General features: G+C 40.9%; 1 protein-coding gene across 1 annotated transcript; it reads left to right on the forward strand.

The window, feature by feature from the left end:
* Positions 1-3065: 3065 nt before the first annotated feature.
* Positions 3066-21877, forward strand: LOC104955134 (GTPase IMAP family member 4-like; the record flags this gene model as incomplete). The annotated part of the gene is given in 5 exon segments (XM_010782363.1): positions 3066-3071; positions 16619-16625; positions 19563-19567; positions 20509-20742; positions 20744-21877. Coding segments are annotated over 5 exon segments (768 nt in total), but the record flags the coding sequence as incomplete, so codon positions are not given.
* Between the last annotated feature and the right edge of the window lie 63 nt (positions 21878-21940).

Raw genomic sequence — 21940 nt, forward strand, 5'->3', positions numbered from 1 at the left:
AAACTGAAAAGAGAGAAGAAGAAACCGCACTGAGGGGAAAAAAGAAAGAGAAAGGTCACCTCATTAAGGCTTAAATAAAATGCTCATCATCAACAGCACTGCAAGACTAAACACACACACACCCACACACATGCACTGAATGGCGTTTACAAGCTGACAACTTGATTTGCTCTGCCTGTGGATTTATGGAGGCAGCTCTATTCATAGAGCTCATTCCATCTGTAATGTCATTGGGCCATTCCCATCTCTGCTTGCATACTGCTTCAGAGTCTCCCTTTTTTTCTCCAAGTGTCCAGGTGATGTATGGCTCTTTAACATCTCCCTCAACAATTCAATTTAAGATAAAAACCGCATTGCCGTTTGAGTTATACTCTCAAAGGCACGTCGGCAGGGAGAGGAAGCACCTTCGCTGACACCTGCAGAAATATGGCCCCGGCTAATGCTAGCTCTGCTGGCAGGCAGCACAGTGATAACGCTGGCTTGGAAGCTGGTAGCGATGTAGACTGTGGCTGTTAGCAACAAGGGTTAATTAACAACACCGGGAGCTCGAGATGAGGTAGTTTCTCCCCATTAGAGCAGGATGTAATGACAAATGGGCTAAGCCAGTCCAGACTACAGAAAGCAGCTTTAGAGACTTCCTCATATACTCCATGTTAGATAGTGTCAGCAAGCTATTAATTCAAAGGGGAGGAAAAGAACAAAAAATAAATAAAAGTGTGGGGGGAATGGGTATACTCTTTTCTTAGAAGCACTCGGAGTCCTTTTATAATAGACATTCAGAGGACAAGACAATATTTGATGGATTAAAATAATACACTCACAGGTGAGCAGCTGAACTTTAAACAAATATAGATGTATATTAATACGCTTTATGATGATGATACTGCAGCATCATTTAGATCAACACATAGCTGAAATTGAAAAGAAGTAAAGTATTCCAAAGAATTCATCCAAACGAAGAAATACTTATTAGAGAGATGCAGAAAGAGCAGATTGAGACCATTGGGGACCGGCCTGATAAAATGGCAAGGCAATACATTAGCCAGTCAAGGACACACAGTCACTTCGCCCCATTCACTGCAGTAAAAACCAAGACACTCCACTTGAGTCGCCAATAAAGTTGCAATGTGACTTTTCTATGGGCGACAATTCACAAAACAATCATTGGGGTTTTATAATATCAAATATGCAGGGTCAACAACAATCTGTCCCACTATAAGAATAGGAAGCATCCCATATAGTCATTTGTAGTAACAGCCATGAAATAGCATTTGGGAAAAAAATGCCGTTTGATCCAGAGAAATGTTTTCGATTTAGTTATTTATGTTGGCATTAGGAGGCCATTATGCCAGCGTGCAATATCAGCATGTGCTTTCTGGAGCGTTCAAGCCCGAGCTCTGATCCTGATAACACTGCGACAAAGAGCCAGCAACATCTTCAGTTTTAAAAACACGCTTCCAGAGGCTCTTCTCTGTGAAGGACACCTTCACTGCAGAACACACACACACACACACACACACACACACACACACACACACACACACACACACACACACACACACACACACACACACACACACACACACACACACATACACACAAAGTGTTGTACCAGTCCCAGTGAATTACACTTAGCAATCACTCTGAGCAATCAACAATTGCCATTAGTGTAAAGCTCCAGTGTATCTCTCATTTACCACAAAGAGTATCAGACAATAACACACTTCATTCCAGCTAATACACACTGTGCAACAACTCAATATAATGCTTCATCTGCTGCATCACAAAACCCAACTCACTTTGTTTCAAACTTTTTAAATGTCATGAAGATGATGAACAAATATTTTTGTATAGTTGTAGATGTTTTTAGAAAAGTCACACCATTTAATGTATCACCAATAAGATGCATTGTTTGGATGTGGTAATGCAAAAATATATCTTTATACTATGTTGTCGGCTACATTTCTCCAATTTAATTATATTAAATTCACAACTCTAAACGAAAATAAGTTCAAAATCAAATAAGCTGTGAAAATAACAAACAGGAAAAATGTGCAAACATGTGAACACATTGCAGGTCTATTTACACAAAGAATAATCATAAAAACTGCGGTCTTCTATTGTTTCACACTGCTCATCGGCAGTTTTCTTAAGTGATCCGCTCTGAGTGAAGCAGCACCGTGGTAGCTTCTGCATGTGATGATAAAACAGTATTCTATTATAGGCTACCAGGTTTCTGACCGAAAACTGCTGAAAAAGCGTCCTAATCTGGAGTTATATTCTCAGAGCAGAAAGTCTCCGGACGGAGATGAACTTTCTATCGCTTCTCCCTGCAGCACATCCCAGCGGAGCCTACAGTCTGAGCCCAGAGGAAGGTATCAGCCTCAGCAGCAGCAGAACTCAGGTACTCACAGATGCAGAGGCGCTCGGGAACTCCGACAAATCCTCCAGCGATTGACAGCCAGGGGAGAAGAGAGAGAGAAAAGGAGATACCGACAGCTAATTGTGCGGTTGATGCCGCAGTTATCTCAAGGGTTTTTCCTACTTATTCCCTTTACACAACTTCCAAAAGATTTGCTTTATGAAATCACTTGTGTGATATTTGAGCCAATCCTGGGACTGCCTTCGAAATATTTAAGCCCGTAGCCAATAACAGCACTTGGAAGCAGGAGGTGGGCGTGTCCCCAGGTGCTCATTGTGGTCTGTCAGAGGGGCGCAGCTGGGATGGGGATGCGGAGCCTCCTGGTTCAGCTGGGATGCCTCCATCCATCTAACGGAGTTCAGAAAAAATTAGTTTAATTCACCATAAATCATATATACTTGAATCATTTAATATACTTTTTAATTTTTATCTTTCGTTAAAAAAAATGTGGCATGAAAACGATTTGAGCAATAGATATCAGAGGTGTAAGAAATAATGTTTTTCAATTATACCTTCGGGTCAAAGGTCGTTCGGAGGGGTTTTCCGGGGTAAGATCTTGATGCATAAACAGTCATGTGATGTAAACCATGGTTTTAGTGCGTCACTGACATGAAAATGTGTTGCAACCTGGGTTATATAATCAAAAATAGTCGGCTGGCCACGCCATGCTCTCTGCACTCATATGTGTGGAACTCTGGCCCCTCCCACTCTAAAATCACTGCAGCCTGTAAACAAAGCATTAGCCAGCACAATATTTTCAATATCACAAAAATAAATCTTCAATTTGAAAAATGAACATGCTTTTTTATATAGTCCAAACACAACTTGCTGACCTTTTAATCTGACCAAAGTAGTTAATGTAATTACTGTAAATGCACACTTACTAATGAAACTTTTTATCTAAAAAGAACCAGAGAGCTGTTTCAGCTCTTTTCGTGTCAAGGGAATACAACTGCATCACATTTGCATGGAGAAGAGCAACAAGCACCAATAGCAATGATGCTCAAAAATAATAAATAATTATGTGTTCTTTGTCAAAGTTGGGTGTTCTGTCTGATAGCAGTCAGTGTGTGTGTGTGTGTGTGTGTGTGTGTGTGTGTGTGTGTGTGTGTGTGTGTGTGTGTGTGTGTGTGTGTGTGTGTGTGTGCGCTCGTGGACGTGTGTGTGTGAGAGAGAGTTTGCAGGTTTACTGCTGCCAGATGTATAATTCTTATGTCATGCTCCACTGAGTACAGCCTCCCTGAGACCCCCAATGAAATGAGTTGTGTGTGAGAGAGTCGTGTGTGTGTGTGTGTGTGTGTGTGTGTGTGTGTGTGTGTGTGTGTGTGTGTGTGTGTGTGTGTGTGTGTGTGTGTGTGTGGTTGCGCACAGCTTGGTGAAATGAGATGTTCACATCCCAAGGACGTCTCCCACCATAATTTAAACTCACTGGTGCTGGAAGACTTCAAACTGAAAGTGCTGAAGTCATAAACCAGTGCACTTCTGTCTTTACTGTTATTGTCTGTGATCTACTGGTGTAAATCCACAGGCAGGTGGCTGTGACTCAAACAATGCAAATACTACAACAGAAATGTCTCCATGCTGTGATTACTGCATATTGGCTGCCGGCTATAAAATTATGTTAAAGACCTAAAGTCAACACCGCTTTTAGCCTTCCTACTTTGATTGTGCTTGTGTTGCAGTTTATCGCCTTGATTTACAAGTCGCAGAGTTTTCTCACACGGTCACAAAATGTAAGAGAAAGAGAAAATCCTCGGGGCTTGACGTACTGCAGCGCATACCTTTAGCTATTTACACCTTGATCTACAGTCTCCTACAGCAGAGACCCAACTGTTTTTATTTATGAGGGGACAACGAGGCATCTATCAGCACTCAGCTGAAGCCAGTGACAGTGCATAGTGTGACTTTGAGGCGGCGAGTATATTGTATTTGTTCCCCAGAGGCACACTGGGACAAATCCCAGACACGATATTGTGTTTTGAGACTCTCCCAGTGCTTCTCACCTCCTTATTTCACCTTCACCCATCGCCAAGGTCACACCACGCCTTCCTCCTTAGATGCAATGATCTTAAAATAGAGCGCCTTTAAGTGATGATGAGGAATGAAGAAAGCTCAAGGGAAGAATGGCCAAGGGAGGGGTTTTTTACTACAGCATGAAGAAATGTCCCCTTTCCTCTTAAAGGGCTGTTGAAAGATGTATAGTGCTACAGCATCATGATGGATCCCCTCTGAGGTGGATAGCAGAACACTTCTCATATCATTAAGCTTTAGTAATGGTCCCCTTGCCGCGTCTCCTCTGGCAGGGTCTCCTGGCGTTCACTCCTCAGGCTCAACAGACGGCCGGCTACACACACACACACACACACACACACACACACACACACACACACACACCTCAGATACAGCAGAGGAAGAGTCCGTTTCCTGGAGGGGCTAGAACCAGAATTATTCCTCATCAATTCAAAAACACATGTAAAACTCTACATATAATAAGCAGCTCTGCACAGTCATCTTTTTTTAGGCTCTTTGGCAAAATTGAGTAGATTTCGGCCAAATCTCTTTCAGTATAGTCCTGTATCTGTGTAAAATTGGTGAAGTGCCCCATTACAGTAAATGTAACCAAACTCCTTGGAGTGAGCGTTTATTTTAAATGGCTTGACCTCTCGGTAGCTATTTGAGGTTGGCAGTTTGAAAAATATTGTGAGAGAAAAAGATTGTGAGAGCAATTTTCTGTGGGAGAAGTTGAATGTGAATCTCATTTTCATTTGTATTAAATCTCAAGTTAAGTCTACTTTGTCTCAAAAGCAGTCAACGGGGAGCTCTTTTATGGTTATAGTTATTAGTTCCTAGTAATTTCTATTTTTTTGGGTCGACATGAATGTCTGAAAACCCAATTTTGTTAGTTATGTTGTAGATTAGATAGAATCAATAACCCTGTATTAGTGCATCCTGAAAATGGATGTGCAGCATCTGGTTTGTCATCAGGTTTAATTTTGAGCAATGCATACTTACCCAATAATAATATATATAACTTCAAATAAAACATTTAGAACAAGCATTATTTTATTACATATTCTTTTCAGCAAAACATTTTTCTTGCAGTTGAATGGTTTATCTCTTTTCCCTCTACTGCTGTTGTTTTTAATATGTTCATGCTTCAATCACACATTTGGAAACATTAGATTTTCTGTGTGGATGATCTCCATCTCTGATCTTTGAACCAGTGTGCAGAGACTACTCTACTATACTCGCCCTCTGGGGTGTGAGCGCATGTGTTACAGCATGCGTTGTGACTGCACTTATTCACTTTCCATGGATATAGGTTTAGCCAACAGGGTCCTTCATAGATCAGCCTCCCCTGACAGCTCTCTTAAATGTCCTTGGCAGCCCCCCAACCCCCTCGTCTCCTCTCTGTTCCTGCACCTTTTCCTCTCTGGCCCAGCCTCTGATGGATGCTGCCATATTTCTCTGCCTCTCTCCCCTGGTATGCTCCAACGGCCATTGGGTCCTGTAATGCATGACACAATCTGTACAAATCCCATTAAGTGTCACTTTGTGAATGGACCTGTTTCTCCACATGCCTTGCAGAAAGACACGCAGAAGATAGAGGCTGGGACCTGGCCAGCTCCTAAGAAGTCAAGATGTATGTCTCTTGGACCCCGAGTTAGCCTTTTAGCCATTCTTACAGTTAATGTTTCTATTGTGAACAACTGTTGAGTAACACTGAGTTGTATTTGAGTTTCAATGCTTATGATTATTTACATTATCTGCTTCTTTAGCTGCAGATTCAAGTGTCAGTTTTTCCTTTTTCCACTACTCATCTCCTTAACTTGAATGTCCTCACAAGACTGTGAAGAATTACATTTGGAGAACAATACTTGTTTTCTCATCACCCTTCCCAGTCCCCAACTAATATTAGTTTTTTACATCATGAGGTTTTGTACACACTCTGCGTGGCTATCAATCACATTTTTAATTTAATGTATGAATATATGATTTATGTTGCTCAGGCAGAAGATATAAATCTATTTTGCGGAGAGAGGGGGGCGGGGGGGATAACAGCGCTGATGTTCCCTTATTGATTGGCTGGCTTAATAGTGTTTGTTCTTTATAGCTGATCTCAGGAAATAAAGCAAATAAATAGTTGAGAATGAGTTCAGTCACCGCGATGATCACAAGGATGAGAGAGACGGAGTGAGGAGGAAATAACAGGAATAGGAAGCAATGGTAAAATAATCATAGCTGTCCTCATGAAATATAAAACAATACATACATTTTAGTCATATGCGTGTTGTCACTTGAGATAAAACTGTCAATTTAATTAATCTACACAGAAAGTAAAATGTCCTTTGCACGTTTGTTTCCTTTCATTTGAACTGTGAGACCAAATCACAAGTCACATTGTGTTTTCATCACTTTTTGATAAAGCTGGTGCATTGAGCTATAATACACTTTGCTTCCAGGTATGGCTGTCCTACGTGATTAGAGTGCTAACCTTTATTGACATCCTACCACAAAGTCATGAGTGACAGAATATGATGTTTTCTTTGTAAACCGCCACACGAGCCACATGGCTAGATGTCAGTCCGGAGTCACATCTTTTCCGCTAATGCAGAGTGTCAGGCCACCATTTGCTCCAAGACAGTTTTACAATTCTCAGAGGATTTGTCAAATTGATTTGATAACCAAACTGTGGTTATTGCCCAGCACCAGGCTTCTTGGAGAAGTGATTAATGAAATGTGTCTCGATGTGTCAAGTTAGATAAAGGCAAAGAAATGACTTTAGGTGACTTGACCATGTTATATAAATACATTTAAGTCATAACCGTACCAGATTTAAGGTCCGAATTCACAGCTCATCATACATTTGTCTGGAGCATCAGCTTTCTGTCTCCAAACCTTAATGATAACCTATTGAAGAAAACAATGAAAAGAGCTTAAGATCAGTGACCTAAGCTTCTTTCCACTTGGTCCACACTGAGAGGAGGAGAGGACAGCATAAATCCAGCCCATTAGCCTGAGGACCCCTGATGACAGGTCCCGCCCCACGGCTGATGTAAACCAAACTTCCTGTTCGGAGATGAAGAAGCCTGTCAAGCAGCTGCAGCCACCTCAACCCCTGCCTCCCTCCCTCCGTGATGCTCTGGCATTAATAGCAAATCGATACTAAATGAAGGACAACGAAAACAAGTGACAAACAAAAGGATGCGTCCATCTCCGGTGGAGGGATGTAGAAGCGAAGGTGCTGGAAGACAGGCGAGTTTAAGAGAACTACACAAGGTATTTTAAAAGCATGAAAACACTTCCCCTGACATCCCTGTCTTCTATAGCTCCATGTCAGTGGCTAAGGATTAATAGCAAGTGCTTGGTGGACAAGACAGATAGCAAAGTGAAAGTAGGTACAGTGACAGTCCCCAAAACAAAGAGCGCTGTAGGTTTTATAGTGTGCTTGTTGCCTTGCCCAAAAAAGACTGCAACTGTCAAGCAACCTGGCTTTTAACAGACCATAACATAACTTCACAAAATAGGGGTTGCACATCTTTACTGCACCTTTCGTTCTCTTTTCTGCAACACTCTTTCTCCTATAGTTCTTATAAGCATTCTCTTAAATCTACTAGCTTTTTAAGATACTGTTGTTTTGTGTTGTTCATCGGTGAAGGTCTTACCGTTTGACCAAAGTCGCCCAGGCTTCTCTTTTGAACTCATGAGAGAAGTAATGAGCACTTTTTCATCTCATCATGCTTAATGGTGTATTGATCTCTGGCTGTAAGAAATGACTACATCCTCTACTTAGTAAGCCTGTGTCATGAAGAACATCCCTGACCCGTTACATTACACACATTTCATTTTAAATACAACTTTCAATGTTCCGTAATATTGGATCAGTAGGTCGACTTATCCCAGTATGAGAATTGTAATGTTTTGTCGAATGTAAACATGTGTTTGAGGGCTTGGTTAGACAACGTTCCAACATATATACGACCATGTTCTGTGGCCTGTAGCTTTTTTCTTAACCAGTAAAACTGTTCTCACACTGACTGCCAGTGCCGCCAGCCGCAGTCAGGCACCATCCCTCCCCCTGTGTTTCTGTAGCTGTCTCCTCAGTGGGATAATCAGCCATTCTCCTGCAAGGTAATTCCTGCTCAGGAGTGCATGGGGCCGACACTGCGGAAATTCATTTTTTGGTTTAATTTCAGGCCTATTGATCGTGGAGCGCTTTACGGCTGCATGACATCCATAATCACAACAATGGTCTGACAGCAGAGATAAATAATGTGGCAAAGGCACAGAGAGAAGGAGGGATGTAGGGATGAAAGGGACGCAAATTGAAAAAAAAAAATAGTAAGAGCCAGGTTCCATCTCTTACTGCATTCTGTATTAATTACCGAACCCCACCCTATTACACCCTCCCAACCCCAACCCCTTCACCTGATTGATCTCCCCTCAGAGGCCATAGATTAGTTTTCTTCCCAAACTTATCTGAAATCTGTTTGTTTAAGCATCCATTAAAGATAGGAGCCAGTGCTCTACAGTAATTACCAAGGATACTGTAATATCTATAATTATTATGATTAGTGGAGCAGAATTAAGTCACTGCTGTAGGAACCACAAGGGGCCAAAGCCACAGCATGATTATGAGGTTTTGCATATACTAATGCTGTATTCCAATGCAAGCCTGAGCAATGTTGCTGAAATAAAATACAAAAAATGATCCAGGCAAAAGTTGATGCATACTGAAAAGCAAAAATTATCAGACCGCACATTAGAATTGCAGGAGCATAAAATGAATGTGTCCCGGTGCAGCATGTTGACCAATACAAAACATGCCGCTGGTTTTGGAATTACATTTTTTTTACTTTCACATTATTCAACACTTTTTATAAGATATTTGTAGAGTATGCACGCATTCCCGGCAGTCTATTTCTTCTCAGTAAGCATGAACGCCTATTTCAGAGACAGCAAGGGCCGGTGCGGTCAGTGTTTGCGGGCAGAAACGTTAACAGAGACAGAGAGCTGGTTTAGGCCGGCAGCACGGCCTCAGCAGGTCTTATGCTTCAACTAGGTGTGTAGTGTACACATAGCTGTATTTACGTGCAACCTCACCACATCTTTGCAGAATTGTACCTACACCCAGCTCTGGATCAGCTGTAAGGCTTTAAATACATCATATAATGAGGTGATGAATTGAAGTCCAAAATGTGACCTTTCGTAGTGTACATGCAGTTAGATGATAATGGTGTATAGTAAACAGTGGTGACGCAGCAGTGCATAAAGCATGCCTCTTCTTGTTGTTGCAGACTGAGAGGGGCTGAAGGCTCCCGCTCATAAAATGTCTCAAGTCAGAAAGGCGATAAGGATGCAGAGTTAATGCGGCTTGGCACACAGTTTTATTTGTGCAGAGGCGGCGGAGTCCCGCTTCTGGAGAGGCAAAGAGCGGAGTGGATACTGTTGCATGTCGGGGAGCAGTGGGGAAATGGAGGATGCTTAGCTGAGACAGAACAAGTCGGCAGGAGAAAAAATATCTGACCCTTATTATTACGGCTATATGAGAAGTACTGCAAAGTCGGTGTATGGCTTACAGCTGGTCAAATGTATATCCTTTTATCCTTTTTTTAAGAGTAGCCTAATTCAGAAAATCAGTTACTGAAAATGTTGCTCTGATAAGTTTTTTCTGACATAATGCAACACAGTGGAACAAACACATTTCGAATATTGCATACGATTTTGCATACATTTGCCATAAGAACATATATACTCATGGTTAGCACTACATCACGTTGTCTTTATATTCTTGTTGCTTATTGAATACTCACGTTTCCTCTGGCTGTTTTACTCAGCAAAAACGCCTTGTTGTCACGTTTAGTGCTGCAAGCCCTTTTGTAAAGAACTATTTCCCAAGCAAAGACTTTTTACAATCACACAAGGAAAAAGTTTAGACCCTGATAAATGCAGTTAAAGGTTATTGTTACCCTGGAAAAGACCCTGCAGTGAAAACATGCTTTTGTCCATTCTGAGAAAATAACCATGATGATGTTAATGTGCTGCCATCAGTGTTGTCTCATTTTGGTTTTAAAAATAAATCCTGTTTTAAAAACATAAAAACAGGTGACATGGAGTTTGAAAGGTCTGGGCATTTACCTGTGGGAGGGTCTAATGAAAGATGCTGTTGATTTGCATTGTGGGGCAGTGAATATGTCCCCAAAGAATCCAAGTGTTGCCCAACCCTGTTCAATCCGGACGTACCAATGTCCCACTGCAGGGACTGGAGAGTGCTCTCATTGGTGTAATGCAACAACAATAAGAAAACGTTTTAGATTTAACGTTCATGAGAAAATTATACTCTAAAAATATCCTCACAGGCTTCCTCTATCCTGAGCCGCAGGATTTTGTTGCCGCTATACATGAATACATAATGAGACAAGGCTTGGTAACACAACAGTTTCTTGTTGGCGTTAGGGATGAGTGCCACTGGGAGTGAATTGTATAACAAAGCTCCACATCAGTGATCAGCTTCAGCTATTTGTATGTGAGTCAATACCCAGCCTGCTGTCTTTTTAGGGAGGGCCAGTGACCCTATCATGGACACGACCTGTTAAGAGAAGCAGCCTTTTCTTATCTGCATGCCCTTGGAGTACGCGCCCATTGATATGCCACCTTGACTCTATCTTCATGCCAAGATGCTTCCAATTATGCGAGCCGCTGGAGTGAGGCAGAGCGTGGGTTTCTCTGCGATGAAAACGGGTCCATGGGTAATGTGATCCCGCTGCTTTTTCCCCCCACAGGGATGGTTTTTGCTCATGGAGGGGGGGTTGAAAGAACTGCCAATTCTCAACTCAACACTTCCCAGTTCACAGCTTTCCTCACAGTCTCATGACCCCATTAGGTAGACTGATCTATTTAGTGAATGGCTCATCACCGGGGCCTGAGCTCGGCAGCATCCTGCATCCATTACATGTAGCCGTTCAATACATCATACGTGGGGATTTTCGCTGTGACATCAGTTCCTGTGTTATCAATCTTTCTTTAGATGCCCCTTTTAAGGCAGCCTGATGTCACAGCCGGGCGGAGGTGACCGCACAGTCAGGGCAGCCCGTGACTGACAGCAGGCTGTCACTCAACTGAGGTGACAAGCTCAGTGAGAGACGGATGGAGAACAGATAAGAAGTCTGACTGTTTATAGCCCGTGGAAGATTCTTCACCTCGGGATGATCGCGTCAAGCATTCTCTTCTATTATGTCAATTTTCTTGCCAGGCTTACAGAAGTATTTCTCTATTGGTTCTCTAATCTTGGTTTTCACTGAAGACCAGAAAATTAGCAGGATGTTCGTATCCAGCCTGTGGTCCTTTGACATGTTATCCCTTAAAAAAAAAAGTATCTCCACAGTTATTTAATGTGGACCTATCATGCTATATTTGAATAATATAGTGTAGGACCATACCTATATGAGGCATATTTATACTTTTTATTTTTCAATTCGTCACAAGAGTACCAATATATGCGTCTGTTGTACAGCATCCTAACTAGTCGTTCTAAAAAAACTGGTTGAAAGTCTAATAAAGTCGTCCTTACACAGACGAATTTCGTTTACTGGACGAAGCTTATTATTTTTGGGAACTTGGACAGACCTAAACACGACGGAGGTACTACTGTACCGAAAAAAGTGTAATCTCCACTATTCGAAGAAGACCATATTACGGGTTCTTCGATATCTTAGCGAGTGAGATTACAACAGAAGGTGAATTTTAACTAACGTGCGCGTACTCATACACGAGTACCTAACGCTCTCGTCTGGTGGTACTCTGTGTCCGGGATTGAGTAGTGGACCTAACAATAGTAAATGGCTACATTCCTCACGAAAGTACTTATTACATGTGTAAACGTATTAACAGGGTAGGTCAATTCACTTTTTTGTGTAATACTCTGTGTAAGATTAAAGGTTAAGTCGCGGGTAACTCTCTTCACTTACTTATCAGTGCTCTATCATTACTTAATGTCTTCGGTCTTCTCTTGCGATTGTTTAATCATGTTTACGGGAAAAAGAATGATCCTAACATTTTCACTATACAGATGAAGAGATACGCGAATCAGAGAAGTCCTCACACATCTCGGAACCACCGCCGCAGGAAACGAAGCACGTTGCATGAGTTGGGGGGGTGTGCTGAGTTAGGAGAGGGAGAGGTGATACTTCTAAAAATATAAAGACGCTTTGTCGGACACTCTTCTCTTGGTACGGACGGTCCAGAAGGCATGAGACGTCGGAGACTGTTATGACGATATATATCGGCCGAGGTTACTCTCGGTACTTGGCCACACTAATATCCACCCCGTGTTCGTTTCTCCAGTCTCCCCTTTGCTTTTTTTCATTCCGTCAATCTCTTGTCCCTCTCTCTGACTCTTTCTTCCCTCTGTCCGTTATGTCACCTTCACTGATGTCAGACTACTTTACGTAAACAAGTAGAAAAGTATTTAGTGTCACAATTGTCTTTCCCAAACTCCAGACTTTTATGAAGGAAAAAAAATTAACCACTTCACCTCCCACCTTCTAATATTCCCTACTCTTCGTACGTGCCCTACTCGTCGTGAAGAGATGTGAAACTTCTAATACCGGGGAGCCCAAGGACGTATGAAGGAAGGGGAATTATTTAATGGGGTACCTCTCGAGTTTACGGGTCTTTTGAGGGCATATACCGTTCAATCGTATACATTTCTTCACGACGGAGAAGACCTTCACTCCCTTAGTTCATGTAACTTGGAGCGATACTTCTAGAATGTGAAAAACCTTCTTCAATGTTTATCGAACAATAGTAAGTTTTAAATATAATTCCCAGGATAGTACGGTTTTACGTGAAAACGATGCAGAAAATATGTACCTTATAGACAGAGCAAGGGCCACAGGTCCCTTGAGTGGTTCACAGTTCTTTTTGTGTTGGGAGAGATAAAAGGAGTATGGTTAGAGAACTTCCCTGACGTTGCCTAGACTATGTTTGACTAGGTCTAAAGACTTGTGGAGTACGCAGTGTCTTCGCGACGATGCCGATACCCCGGTTGAGGGGTTAGTCCACCTCTGGCGGTAGCCTGGCCTGTAAATGGCAAGCTCCCCGACGCTCTTTTGCTGGCCGACATCATGTATGCATACCGGGGTCCGGACGACATCTTCACCACGACAAGAGGGTGTCTTAGTCGGGGTACGTTTCTCTGTCACATTTTAACTCGCTTTATTTCCTTACCGATTTTACGTACTAGANTCAGAGCCTCAGAATACTGACATCTGTATTTTTTGTCATATTGTTTTCCTTCTAATTTGTTATTATTTGGTGCAGGCACGAAACATGGAGTTACCAATAGAAATACATTGCTTCTAAAATCGTTCTGTGTCAGAATACTGAAATCTGTATTTTTTTTGTATCTGTTTTTCCTTCTAATTTGTTATCATTTACATTGCTTTTACAATCGTGCTGTGCAACACGAAAAAAAGGGGAAATATCGTGTTGGTGAACACGAATCAATAGATTAAATATCATGTTGGTGAACACGAATCAATAGATTAAATATCATGTTGGTGAACACGAATCAATAGATTAAATATCATGTTGGTGAACACGAATCAATAGATTAAATATCGTGTTGGTGAACACGAATCAATAGATTAAATATCGTGTTGGTGAACACGAAATTCCATGAGACTGTGTTGAATATGAACAGGAGTACCTACGCATACATTTCATTGTACCCTTTGTACAAAGTTGAGAAAGTTCAACACATATTTCATGTCACTGAAAAAGCCAGTTCTTGTCATTTCATGCTGACTGAAAATAGAGCGAAACTGGACTTTTTCCCAAACAATCCTTTTTCGTGTCTGCAGCCAAAGCACAGCAGTACCGTATCAAAGCAAGCAGCAAAAAGTGGGACTCTCACAATAGGTACAAAGCCTGAGCCTTTCTTTAGAGAAATGTTTTGCCCAGTGAGTGCCTAAATTGTCATTCAGAATTGCACATGCCAGCAAATCTGTAAAAGCTGTTCTAAAAAATGTCATGAAGGATTGTCCCCCCAACAAAGAAGGTCACACTACCTTTTTTTATCTCCGTATTCTTCCATCGTTATCCCTCTTTTTCAGTTAAAGTCAGCGCGGCAGAAGCTTGGATGTTTCAATCTCTAAAGGACAACTTTTTAGTGCATCTGCAGTGCTGCAAACTGTACTTCACCACACTGAGGCTGGTGTTTACTGGATGTCTGAGACTCAAGAGTGATGATGTATTGAAGAGCGGGTCAGAGGTCACAATGCAGATAATGTAATCCTCTAACAGAGCCTCACCAGCTATTTCAAATCTTTTCTAGTTCTCTTGAGAGCTGCTCCACCTCAAGACCTTTGCCCTGTGCCTCTCATATCTCTGGTTCCTTTTCATTGAAGCTGTGGCACTAAATAAAACATGCCTTACTTATCTATTTAATAGGAGGGTTGAGAACTATTCTGCAAACAACCTTGAAGTGAATCTCCTAAAGTAGAAGTAAGTAATGACATTACAACTAAATATATTTCAATCAGGAGAGACTTCGTTTTTGCTTAAAGACACTTTTATCGATGTGTGCATAAATGTTTTTTTTTTTTTTAGTCCATTTATTGAACATGTCAGAAGCAAAACATACAACAATAATAAAAAAAATATATATATGTTCCTTTTTTTTTCATCTCATAATTATAACAAAGTACAAAAAAAAAAAAATTAAAAAAAAAAATTCTCAAATAGTCTTTTAATATGTTTTGGTGATTACACCCCATTAAGATATACCGTAGATATCATATATCTTAATACAGAATGAGTGTATGTGCAAAGATCTATGGATCAATAGAATAGTTAACCCCCCTCTTGTTGATGGGATGAAAAGGATCCTGAAGATCTGCCATTTTTGAAATTCGGAGTGGACTTCCTCTTAGCTGGACCCGAGTATTGGATTTGATGACAGGAGTTGGAGGAGGGCTGCAATTAAATCAAATGAGTCATTTTAAACCATCAAATCTGTAACATGGATTACACCGATAAAATGTTTAGCCCCATACCTCAGAAGACATCTAAACCACCATTTAGCGGGCAGGGAAGATAGTGGCCGACCCCTCCCACCCTGGACACAAACTGTTCACCCCCCTCCCTCTGGCAGGAGGCTGCGCTCCATCAGGACCAACATCTCTCGCCAGCTGAACAGTTTCTTCTCCTCCGCTACCGGCCTCTTAAACAAGGCCCGGCCCCCCCACTGACACTTTACCTCAGCCACAACGTAGTCTCTATATGCATTACATTAATGCACACAATGTTCATACTGCTCACTGCATATATTTCTTATCATATTTCATTTTTATATCCTATAATTCATTCATAGCATTCTATTTCCATGTAAATTACTGCTTTACTTTATTGCTAATTAACTATATTGTATTACGGTGTCCTTAAAGATTTTATGTCTGCACCATGACATCAAGTCAAATTCCTCGTATGTGTGAACCTACCTGGCAGTAAACCTGTTTCTGATTCTGATTTACAACCTGTTTAAACAATCAATCTGGGAGGCGTATGGTGCAGTGGGTTTTGCGTTGGTGTTGGGATCAGGTGGTCACAGGTTCAAACCCTGCTGCAGTCAGCATGTCGTTGTGTCCCTGAGACACTTCACCCCAAATTGCTCCTGTGGGGATTGCCCGTGACAGTATTGAGTATGTAAGTTGCTTTGGATAAAAACGTCTGAAAAGTAACATGTAAGTTAAAGTGGACCTATCATGCTATATTTGAATAATATAGTGTAGGACCATACCTATATAAGGCATATTTATACTTTTTATTTTTCAAAATAGCAAACAGATCATGCATTCCTCATTTCGCTCAATGTAACACTGTCTTTGCATGGGCTGATTCTGTGAGAACAGCACCATCTACAGGCCTGGCATATGTACTACAGCGTCTCCAGCGCTTTCCAATGGCAATGTCCGTGGCTGTCTCCTCCTGATTGGTGGAGTTGGCCCAATAGCCGTAGCGCCACTTCTGTGACGTCATAGAAGTGTTCAAATCTGGATCAGTCTGTATCAGATCCGTTGCAGCCCCTTTTTAAGAGATTTGGGTATAGAGGAAAATAGAGAGGGTTGTGTTCTCTGACTCTTGGTGAGTTCCCTGGAACACCGGGGACACATATTCATGGTTAAAAAAAAAAAGTACAAAAGTGCATTTTGCATGATAGGTCCCCTTTAAGTTACCTCGGAAATGACATTTGATCCATAGATCTTTGCACATACACTCATTCTGTATTTAAAAAGTAGACGTAGTCACTTTGACGCCACCGGGAGGTTTGTGTAGTAAGGTTTCGAAGATAGACATTTTGGATTTAGGAAGCCGCCATCTTGTTTTTTGGCTAGAAGCATCGATGTGTTTTTGGAACCAGAAGTGACAGGGTGGAGTAAAGTGCAACAAATGACTAAACAACACGTTTTTAGGTGACGGTGAAGTTGTAAAATGAAAAACACGGACATCACCCAAATATGAGATTGCTGTATTGGCAATCTGTCAATCACAAGGTAACTACTGCTTCTACAGTAACAGCTGTTCATCCTTAAGGCTACTTCTTCTTTAAAAACAAATGTCAACCATAATTGGAAAGATATAGGAGTGTCTACATGTAAACGAGTGGCATGTGACTTCAGAAAGAATGCATGAGGTTTAGCTTTTCTTTTGTTCAAGGAAATATCTGCATACCGAAAGGTCTAATAAAAGCTTTGCTCTGCTTTTCGTTGCATTTAATTAGCTATTTATTCCTTTCATTCATACAGAAACGTGCCTTCAGGCAGATATACAGTACTGGGTAATTATATTTTGAATAGCTGCAGAACACGAGGCGTACTTCATTTATCTGATCTTAGTCTGGCTCAACGGATGTTTTACAGAGAAAGAATATTCCTGCTTTCAACACAAGAGTAAGCGGAGAGGGAAACATGATTGGCCTTCACTTGAACCATCTAACCTTACTTTACAGTGATTGGATGATTCAATGCAAAGTACCATTTCCTGTTTTAACTCTACTGCTAGTGGATGATAAGGTCTGATTGTACTCCAACCAATTTATCTTCTAACCAACGCTTATTTTGTACTTACATTTCGACCAATCACTTATAATAAGTGGTTTTTGGTTTCAAGATGTTTCTATTTTCGGCCACAAAAGACATTGAACTCTGATAAACCACACGGAAAGGACTTTTTCCCCGACTTCATTCCTATTTCAATCAGATGTTCCTCCTCTGCTTTAACGAAGTGAGCAGAAAGGTCCGGCTACGGAAGGCTAAGCTTATCTTGCAAATGAAGTGTCTACTTCTGTTCAGCCCCGTGTGAAGATAACTCGGGAACCATTTCTCTCGCTGCTCCTCACTCTAATTTCTACAGATACTATTAAAAGCCCGCAGGGAAACCTGGAAAAGATTGTAACTAATTACCTGTCGAACACGTCAACAATCAAAAGGAGCGTTTTATCGTTTTCAGATCTACTGCACCGAGCGATGTGTCAGTGTGTGAAGCTATTAATGTGTCTGCTAATAAATGGATCATGACTACCTTGGGCATTTGACTTGAGATGGAAAGCAGGTGAGGAGCCTTGTGGGTAATGAGATAGAACATGTTATCCTATGCGAGTGCATCTTACATTTATCGTATTTTTATTTGTTACCTCATTTGATCTCAATTTAGTGCTTCCTGTCTGCATTATATATATTTTTTCCCTGGAACTGTGGCCCAATTTTCCAACAGGGATCATTAAACTTTCATTTCATCAAATCTAAGAACCATGTAAGCTGGACTTGAACATTTTCTGGCAAGCTTTCAAAGTTGTTGGGGTATATTCAATCCAAATTATTTAGGATGTTGATATCTTTTATCTTCTGAACATGCTGGGTGTAATTTAAGGACGGGCACATGCTGCTCAACTGGAGGCCTCAGAGACACCGTGTTCCCAAACCTAAAGTTGATCAAGTTTCGAGTTCAAGACAAGTTTTACCGATTAAATTCCTTACGTTGAGTCTCATGATTATTGTCCATCGTTGGAAAGTAGCTACATGGAGATGTGTCTGCATTGCGTTGCTGTTTTACATACCGTTGATACATTGAGGCATTTTTGAAGTAATGGGAAGACATTAAGATAACATGCATTTGTATGTTTTTCTAACCACCTTAGGAGGAAAATCATCTGTTCACACTAGTGTTAATTTTGTCAGCTATTTTTAAATTTAGTCTTAGTCCTGTGTTAAATTTCCTTTTTAGTTTGAGTCATATTTAGTCACCTTCATCCTGTTTTTATTTAGTCAAGTTTTAGTTGACTAAAAGTCTGAGCATTTTAGTGTTATTTTAGTCAAAGAAAACTAATTATTTGAGTCTACTTTTTGTCAATGAAAATTCTTTTTTAGTCATCAGATTATATAGAACAGGGGTTCCCAAAGTGTGGGAAGGTGAGCCTCCCCTAACATAATCACAGCCGTGCCCCGCCTCCCAATTATTATTGCTATTATTATTATTATTATTGTTGCTATAATGCAGGGGTATTCAATTGCATTTCAAAGAGGTCCAGTAAGAGAAAATGTCATAAAATGCTCTGTTTTCGCTACCTTTCTCTTTTTTGATTGGCTGAGCGTCACCTCCTTAAAACATTAAACAATAGCTTTTTTAAACCTCTTTATCTTTATGTTTTAAACATGTTGAGGTTAAGGATGGCAGCTTCCTCATACGTTGCACTCGGAGCGAAATAGTTGAGACGGAGATGTCTTTAGCAGCAGGGAGGAGTAACGTTTCACCAATGTTGTGAGGTTTACCTGCCTTAGCTATCCGTAACGCCACTCGGTATGATGCTTCGGTTGCCTTTATATTCACAGTACTAAATGTGTCAATGACATTTTTCTGTGACTGCAATTCCTTCAGCTTCCGGTCAAAAAACTCCTGTGGCTTGGTCACCAAACATGGGTGTTCCGTCTCAATATGACGCCGGAGTTTACATGGTCTCATACTGTCATTAGCTAGCACCTCGTTGCAGATAACACACTGTGGAGTGGAGTGTCATCAGGACCGGTCCATGAAAATCCTAGCTTCAAATAATCATTGTCATACTTCCTCCGTTTTCTGACAGACGCTGTCTCCTCTCTCACTTTAGGTAACTTCACTAAAAATCGATCCATATTTTGCCGCTCGCATACATTTAGCTGAAGTTAGTTAACGAGCTAGATTTCACTGTTTCTCTTTATTTTTTTCTGGCGGCTGTGCCTCCCTTGAAGCTCTCTGGCGCCCCCCAGGGGAGGCGCGCCTCACACTTTGGGAACCCCTGCTCTACGCCATCTTGGCTACATAGTGGAAGGAACAAAATGACAAAAAACGGAAACGTTAACTTTAATTGAATGTATTATGTCAGCAGATTTCACATAACGGTATATGTTAGATGAAAGCAATAATATTAAGTTGAACCTAATATTATGGGTATTTTTGCCTTCAACTAACCTAATACAGTTTCATCAGTGCATCAGCCATTGCAGTTGCTCCGATGAACACAGCACTATACAAACAAAACAAACAAAAAAGTGACACGTGTTTTTTTACTCATCACTTTATAAACGGACAGCTATACAGTACTAGTGTCAAAAATAATCTGCTGTTTATTTGATTGGGTTTATTGAGCAGTCGATAATTATTTGGTACAGCAAACGATAACGTTGCCAGCTACCTAGCCAGAAAACAGCTGCATAATAAAAAACAAATAGTTACAGACACAAAAACAAAGAAAGGGGAAGAAATTAAAAGAACCAAAATAATCAAGCCAATAAAAGAGAAATTAGTAATAAGTCAGATTACTGCAAGCAACCTTTAAATCATTGAAACCTAAAGGAATCGGACTCCTTAATTGTGCCTTTGAAAGCCTTCATCAAGATCAATTCATTCAGTTTCATTACGGTATGTTTATGTGTTTTGTCAAACAAGAAAACATAAAGGTTATCTAGCAAAATATAAAGTGCTTGTAAAGTACAACTGAGAATAAATAATATCCATTCTCCCCCTCAGACTCGACCAGAGACAAATATGAGGAGCTCCGGATTGTGATGGTGGGGAAAACCGGAGTTGGGAAGAGCGCCACAGGAAACACCATTCTGGGCAAACAGTACTTTAAATCAGAGTTCTCTCCTAAATCTCTGACTACTGTCTGTAAAAAGGCTGTTGGTGAAGTGGAGGGACAAAGACTTGCTGTTGTTGACAATCCAGGTCTGTTTGACACCAGGATTGATGAAGAAAAGAACAGAAACGATGTTGGTAAGAGCATTTATTTTTGCTTCTCCAGGACCCCATGTCTTCCTGGTCGTCATCAGACTGGGAAGATTCGCAGATGAAGAAAAACAGACAGTGCAGAAGATTCAGGAAATGTTTGGAGAGGAAGCAGACAGATACAGCATGGTTCTCTTTACCCACGGTGATCAGCTCGAAGACCAAACTATCGAAGAGTTCTTGAAGGATAGTGAAGACCTGCAGGAACTTGTGAACAGATGTAACGGGCAGTACCACGTCTTCAATAATGAGGAGAAGGATCGTTCTCAGGTCAGAGAGCTGCTCGACAAGATCAGAAACATAACAGAGAAGAATAGAGGAAATTTTTACACCACTGAAATGTTCCGAAGGGCAACCAGGGCAATCGAAGAAAGGAAGAAATGTATCCGAAGTGAGAAAAAAGAGGAAATGGAGAAACAGAAGACTCTTGAGAAGAAGATAAGAGCAACAATGAAGAGGATCCAGTGTCTCTGCCTGGGTGCCACCAGCTTCAGATCTCTTTCCCTGGTTATTTAGCCCCAAAGATCTCTCTCCTCGCTCCCTTTCCATTTCGCTACAACGTGTGCCAGAACAACAGACCCCTGATGGTTGGGGGATGCATTGTATTCTCTTTCAGGGGTCAATATAGACAAATGTGCAGATCGAAGTTCATGAAATATCACGTACTTACAAAAGTAATAAACTATAAGGATTTCATGAAAATGTCATAATACATGTCATGCATCAAGTCCATCAAATCAGTCCAACAAATAAGAAGATGAAGAAGATGGACCTTTAGAGGATCCCGAGGGGCATCAAGGTCCGAAATTCAGTTTCCTCTCTGTGTTTTGCTCAGTTTACAGTACTGTTTGTTATACAGTTACATATACACACAGTTATATTGATGCACACATGCACATACATTAAGAGGCCAGGAGGTGAACTGGTACTTGAACTGGTTTCAAGTCCCTACGGACTGAACCACTCATAATATATGATGTTTGTAATTGTACTCTCTAGCATTTTCTGATCTGAAGCCTCCAAAACAAATGAGCATCTTGAAAAAGGTTAATATCATACATGATATTTTTCTGATCTGCCTCCGTCAAGGTTTGGTTTTGGGTTATTAAAGAGTATTGGGTTGGTTTAGGGTTAGGGTTAGGTTTAACATGTTAAACCTGAAATAAAGGATTTTTCTCGTCCAATGTTGTGTAAATG

This window comes from Notothenia coriiceps, unplaced genomic scaffold (genome assembly GCF_000735185.1).
Source record: "Notothenia coriiceps isolate Sejong01 unplaced genomic scaffold, NC01 NC01_scaffold00024667, whole genome shotgun sequence".
Classification (NCBI taxonomy): Eukaryota; Metazoa; Chordata; class Actinopteri; order Perciformes; family Nototheniidae; genus Notothenia; species Notothenia coriiceps.